This window comes from Coregonus lavaretus (assembly GCF_964263955.1).
Source record: "Coregonus lavaretus genome assembly, contig: HAP1_SCAFFOLD_47, whole genome shotgun sequence".
Lineage (NCBI taxonomy): Eukaryota > Metazoa > Chordata > Actinopteri > Salmoniformes > Salmonidae > Coregonus > Coregonus lavaretus.
In genome coordinates this window covers 3,749,118-3,755,647 of record NW_028161510.1, presented here as the reverse complement: position 1 = coordinate 3,755,647, position 6,530 = coordinate 3,749,118, and the positions used below count along the sequence as shown (strand labels likewise).

At 48.4% G+C, this 6,530-nt stretch overlaps 1 protein-coding gene across 1 annotated transcript in view; it reads left to right on the top strand.

Moving 5' to 3' along the window:
- The first annotated feature begins 1,676 nt into the window (after positions 1 to 1,676).
- LOC311120580 (uncharacterized protein) overlaps positions 1,677 to 6,530 on the top strand; it is a 10,838-nt gene continuing 5,984 nt past the window's right edge. The window contains exon 1 of the mRNA XM_084195169.1: positions 1,677 to 2,263. Within this exon, the coding sequence (XP_084051295.1) occupies positions 1,891 to 2,263 (373 nt within the window). The 5' untranslated portion in view covers positions 1,677 to 1,890. The remainder of the gene's footprint in view (positions 2,264 to 6,530) is intronic.

Below are 6,530 nucleotides of genomic sequence, written 5' to 3'. Positions count from 1 at the left end.
TCTAGATTTAACTTTGGATTGGAGATTCTTAATGTGAGTCTGGAAGTTGAGTTTACAGTCTAACCAGACACCTAGGTATTTGTAGTTGTCCACATACTCTAGGTCAGACCCGTCGAGAGTAGTGATTCTAGTCGGGTGGGCGGGTGCAAGCAGCGTTCGGTTGAAGAGTGTGCATTTAGTTTTACTAGTGTTTAAGAGCAGTTGGAGGCTACGGAAGGAGTGTTGTATGGCATTGAAGCTCGTTTGGAGGTTTGTTAACACAGTGTCCAATGAAGGGCCAGATGTATACAAAATGGTGTCGTCTGCGTAGAGGTGGATCTGAGAGTCACCAGCAGCAAGAGCGACAGACAGTGTGGTGAAGAAGGCGCAACAGAGCCTCTCCAACCTCAGGAGGTGAAATAAATTTGGCTTGGCCTTTAGGAAGGACTAAAAGATAATCAAGGACATCAACCACCCGAGCCACTGCCTGTTCACCCCGCTATCATCCAGAAGGCGAGATCAGTACAGGTGCATGAAAGCTGGGACCGAGAGACTGAAAAACAGCTACTATCTCAAGGCCATCAGACCGTTAAACAGCCATCACTAGCACATTAGAGGCTGCTGCCTATAGACAGCGACTATAAATCACTGGCCACTTTAAGAAATGGAACACTAGCCACTTTAATAATGTTTACATATCTTGCATTACTCATCTCATATGTATATACTGTATTCTATACTATTCTACGGTATCGTAGTCACTTTAATAATGTTTACATATCTTGCATTACTCATCTCATATGTATATACTGTATTCTAAACTATCTATTGCATCTTAGTCCATGCCGCTCTGTCATTGCTTGTCCATATATGTATATATTCTTAATTAATTCCTTACTAGTTTTGTGTGTATCGGGTATATGTTGTGGAATTGTTAGATATTACTTGTTAGATATTACTGCACTGTCGGAGCTAGAAGCACAAGCATTTCGCTACACCCGCAATAACATCTGCTGAACACGTGTATGTGACCAATAAAATGTGATTTTATATTTTTTATTTATTTCTTTTTTGGATTTGTGTGTATTGTTTTGAATTATTAGGTATTACTGGAGCTAGAAACATAAGCATTTCGCTGCACCTGCGATAACATATGCAAAATATGTGTACATGACAAATACAATTTCATTTGATTTATGTGCTTGTTTTCATTAAATAAATGCTTCAAAATTCACAAAAAGTGACGTTATAGAGTCTCATAGAACACAACACATAAGAACTCCTAAGCCTGTGTTTACCACAGACCTTATTTTCGGTGTTTATCCAAAAACCCTACAAAAAAAAAAACATTTCAAAAAGACGCCATTACTATTTCTCTCTATTGGCGTCTTTCAGCGGTGCATTCAGGTCGCCTGAACGTTTGCTACGTTGTGGAACGGTTTGTGCTAAACGACACAGACTTTGAGATACGTTTGCTCCGTTCGGTGGGTGTGCCAGGGTGTGGCTGTAATCAATGAGTGACATATTTAAAGGGAGCTGTGCATTTTTAACACACAACCCAACCCCTCCCCGTTTTTCAACTAGTCGTTCGTGTACAGTACCGTTTTTGGTTCAATTTAACGTTGTATTACGTTTGTATGTACTGAACGTAGCCCAGTCGATGCTGCCAGTGTGACGTATAATCTAGTGGACGGGAAGCTTCTTCGAGAACAACAACGCCACCTCGTTAGCGTGCTATCCAACACCGCCGAAACATTTAAGCCCTTCAGACCAATTTCGGTGTATATTTGCCACTGTGTTTTGAACACACTTCTGTCGTATCTACTAGTTACCCAATTTAATGTAATATTTACGTTGTTAGTCAGCTAAATTAGCCTGGCCCTAAGCTAATGCTAACTAACATCCCCGACCATGAGCTCACTAAGCTACTCTCCTCCTGCTAAAGAAGAGGAGGTCTGCTGGACGGAGAAAGAGGGTCTGTGGCTGAACGTTGTCGTGAAAGAGGAGGAGGAAGAGGAGGATGTCACAGTAAAGAAAGAAGTAGAGGGTGAAGCTGTTACAGTGAAAGAAGAAGAGGAAGACGTTACAGTGAAAAAAGAGGAAGAAACGTTCAGAGTGAAAGAGGAGGAGGATGTTACGGTGAAGGAAGAGATAGAGGAGGATGCAGGTTTTGGAGTGGAAGAGGAGGCGGAAGAAGAGGAGGAAGAGGAGGAAGAAGAGGAGGAAGAAGAGGAGGAGGAGGAAGAAGAAGAGGAGGAGGAGACTGAAGATAGGATTAACGCCAGTAAGTACAGTCTTAAACAGGGGCACCGACAAAACGCTAAAAATTGATCAATGCATCCAATAACATTGACAGTAATACAGTGGGGTCTGAAATGATTGGGGGGGGGGGGGCTCTTGGCATCAGGATCAACCTTTTCCTGTTTTAAAGCTAGTTTACTACAATTCTACACATTTTGACATGGCTTATGTCATGCTATCTGAGTGACTCAAACATAACAAAATGCCATTAGATTCTCCCTGACGGTCTAGTTTTTATTTTGGGGATTGTTAGTTCTCATGGATGATCTTATAATAAATAACAATAAAAAATACCTCAATTATTTCCTCTATGTCCTTTATATCTGGTTTTAGTCGTTTTAAGTCTAAACTGCAACGATTCTAAATGAATATAAGGGAAATACTGGAGTAATGTTTTCCTCTCAATTAGGTAGGGGTGAAAAGTATTGACACCCCTGTTTTCAAACCCTTTCAATACCTCACCTTGGGAGGATGACGGCACTGAGCCTTTTTCTAAGATGTTTAATGATTTGGAGAACACATTGGGAGGGATCTTAGACGATTCCCCCATACAGAGTCCTTCCAGATCCTTGATATCCCTCATCTGCACTTATGGACTGCCCCTCTTCAATTCAAAACCACAGGTTTTCAATGGGGTTAAAGTCTGGAGACTGAGATGGCCATGCATTCTCATTTTGACACCAAACCACAGGTTTTCAATGGGGTTAAAGTCTGGAGACTGAGATGGCAGTGCATTCTCATTTTGACACCAAACCACAGGTTTTCAATGGGGTTAAAGTCTGGAGACTGAGATGGCCATGCCATCTTAAGAGAGTCATAGTTACTGGCAACGCTTCATTGAATTTCTTCACTGTGATGTGAGGAGCACCGGCGAAGCGGGGCTTGTCTCCTTTGAATATCATTCATTTGACATTCGATTGATCCGCGTGGCGGTAGTTGACCCTTTTCCGGCTTCCAGATTGGCCGTCAGTCGTCCTGTCAGTCATCCATGTGCTACGCACTACTTACCTGGATTGAGATCGCCAAAGGGCTAGCGCTACTGTATCTGGGGTCCTCCGGCTAGGGTGGGCCATCCGTTTCCTACTGCTAGGGTGGGCCATCCATTTCCTACTGCTAGGGTGGGCCATCCGTTTCCTACTGCTAGGGTGGGCCATCCATTTCCTACTGCTAGGGTGGGCCATCCGTTTCCTACTGCTAGGGTGGGCCATCCGATCCTACTGCTAGGGTGGGCCATCCGTTTCCTACTGCTAGGGTGGGCCATCCGTTTCCTACTGCTAGGGTGGGCCATCCGTTTCCTACTGCTAGGGTGGGCCATCCGTTTCCTACTGCTAGGGTGGGCCATCCGTTTCCTACTGCTAGGGTGGGCCATCCGTTTCCTACTGCTAGGGTGGGCCATCCGTTTCCTACTGCTAGGGGTGGGCCATCTGTTTCCTACTGCTAGGGTGGGCCATCCGTTTCCTACTGCTAGGGGTGGGCCATCCGTTTCCTACTGCTAGGGTGGGCCATCCGTTTCCTACTGCTAGGGGTGGGCCATCCGTTTCCTACTGCTAGGGTGGGCCATCCGTTTCCTACTGCTAGGGTGGGCCATCCGTTTCCTACTGCTAGGGTGGGCCATCCGTTCCTACTGCTAGGGTGGGCCATCCGTTCCTACTGCTAGGGTGGGCCATCCGTTTCCTACTGCTAGGGTGGGCCATCCGTTTCCTACTGCTAGGGTGGGCCATCCGTTTCCTACTGCTAGGGTTGGGCCATCCGTTTCCTACTGCTAGGGTGGGCCATCCGTTTCCTACTGCTAGGGTGGGCCATCCGTTTCCTACTGCTAGGGTGGGCCATCCGTTCCTACTGCTAGGGTGGGCCATCCGTTTCCTACTGCTAGGGTGGGCCATCCGTTTCCTACTGCTAGGGTGGGCCATCCGTTTCCTACTGCTTGTCTCCGTCTGGCATTCCCAAGAAACCTGAGGGCAATATAACAAGAGGGATTATTCGGCCGGTATTTCGGAGGTAGCGCCCTCGGCTATTGTATGCAAATGTACGATTATTTGTTAGCTTATGCTTGTGTGATACTTGTTACCATTCCTGCCCCTCGCACCTCACTGTGTGCGTGTCAGTATTGATGGCTGTGTGTTGTGATTGGGGGGCACTTTGATTACCGTGCACTCTCTGGTTTGCTCCCTCGGCCTGCACCGTCGTCAGCGTGCACCCTGTTCTGACGACCGCCCAAGTGGTCTCCCAATTTTGTTGGGGTTTTCGTTGTTAGGAGTACCAAGGAATATCAGATCCACTTGACCTGATGCGGCCCCGGGTGATTTAAACACCCTCCTCACTCGGGGCCTCTTCCTCCAGCCGGTCGGCACAGAAACATTCTCTCAGCAGATCGATGGAGTAGAGCAGGACTCTCCGGCTCACCAGCTTTGTGAAGGCCGCCTTTTGGGACTGCGATACTCCCATTGCTCGCAGCACCAGATTGTTCCGTGTGGGCCACTTGCCCCCTACCAGGAATCCAAAGAACGTGACCTTGTTGACTCCCGACAGCATCTCCCGGGTCGGGTAAACGTTGGCCCTCCATTTGAGCCCATCGATGAACTGGCCTTGCTTGAATCCCACTGTGGAGGGATTGGCAAGCCAGGTATTGCTGGTCTTGTCATTACCGAGGGCCTGCCTCCCTTGAGTTGCCAAGCTGATCTATTTCCGCATTTCCTCCTGCCTCCAATCGCACGGGATTGGGCACCGCGGCGTCACTGAGCCGGTTGGATTTTCTTCGAGGGATGGCCTCCTTGTGTCGCATCCGCCTGCTCTCAACCATGTTCCCTTGAATTCCGCTTCCTCAACTGTGCTGCGAGTTATCCTCCCTGTGCACTCATCTGCCGAGTGCCACAACCGGTGGATCCTTCTGGCCTGGATCGATGGAATCTGGCGGGCCAATTTCACGATGCCCAGGCCCCCCCGTCTCTGTGTTTTGTGTAGAGCAATCCGTTGTAGCCACTCTTTTTCACTGCGGTTCTTATCATTCCAATCGATTGAGTGACTTTAGGTTGCAGTGGTCAGCTTTGTAGGTCAGTCTCGGGACAGCGAAGGAGTTCAACATCTTGACCTTTTTGTGAAGGTTTTAGCGCCGCCCGCCCAATCTTGCATTATCCAATCACGAAGTAGCCCGATCAGTTCCGGTTTAACAATGCCTGCCCATGGGTTTATTTCCATTCCAAGATACTTTTCCGTTTCATCCGGCCCAATCATGTGCACGTCCTCTCCGTTCAGTTTCCAGGCTGAACAGTCATTTCCCTTGAACGAGGTCTCACCCTTTCCGTTGCCGCCTTTCTCAATGAAAAAACTGTGGCTGCACCTTTTAACCCCGTTGGTTGTCAGAATTGTTCCAGAATTGCCATGTTTTGTCCCATACCCTTCACCGAGCTGCTCAACAGCACCAAGTCATCGGCAAACGCTAAAGTGGTGGTCTGGCTGCCTTCCGACCCGACCCCCGAGCCGTGGTCGTTCGAGTGTCTGGATCAACGGATCCAGAGCCAGATTGAACAGCAGAGGTGACATTGGGTCACCTTGCTTAACACCGACCGACATGTCAATCTTTGCGGATTTTACTCCGTCAATGATAATGGAAGTTGTGCTTTTTCTCATAGGTGCTCCGGATCAGCTCCATGATGTGCTGTTCGAGGCCTCTTTGCCCTAGAACACCCTGAAGGTGCGATACAGAGTCAAAGGCCTTCGCAAAGTCCACAAATACCACCGCTAGGGGTGTTCGTTGTTTTTTTTCACTCTTCTTGACGAGCCCCTGTAGCAACATCAAGTTTTCTGAACACCCCGGGGCGGATATGAAGCCCCTCTGTCTTTGATGTACTGGGCAGATACGCGCCAGCCTGGCTGTGATAATCCTTGAGAAGAGCCTTGCCACTACGGATCCGATGGTGATTGGCCTTCACCCTCCGCTCTTCAACCGTTCTGCTGGGTCGGATGTTTTGGGTGTTAGGGTAGTGCGGCACTCTTTGAAGGCCGATGGAAGGGCCCCTGACACCAGCCACATCGAGAATAGGCTAGCCAACTTGTCTCCCTTTGGGTCCCAACTGACCAGACTTTCTCTGGTTACTCCGTCTGGTCCCGCTGCAGTGCCCTTTTTCATTGCTTTGAGGTTTTTGCATACCTCCGTTGCTGAGATCAGATGCTGGAATTCACCATTGTTGGCCCCTCCTTCGGCGCGGAATTGGCCCAGCACATTGAACGGCTTCGTGGCCCGCCACCTGTTG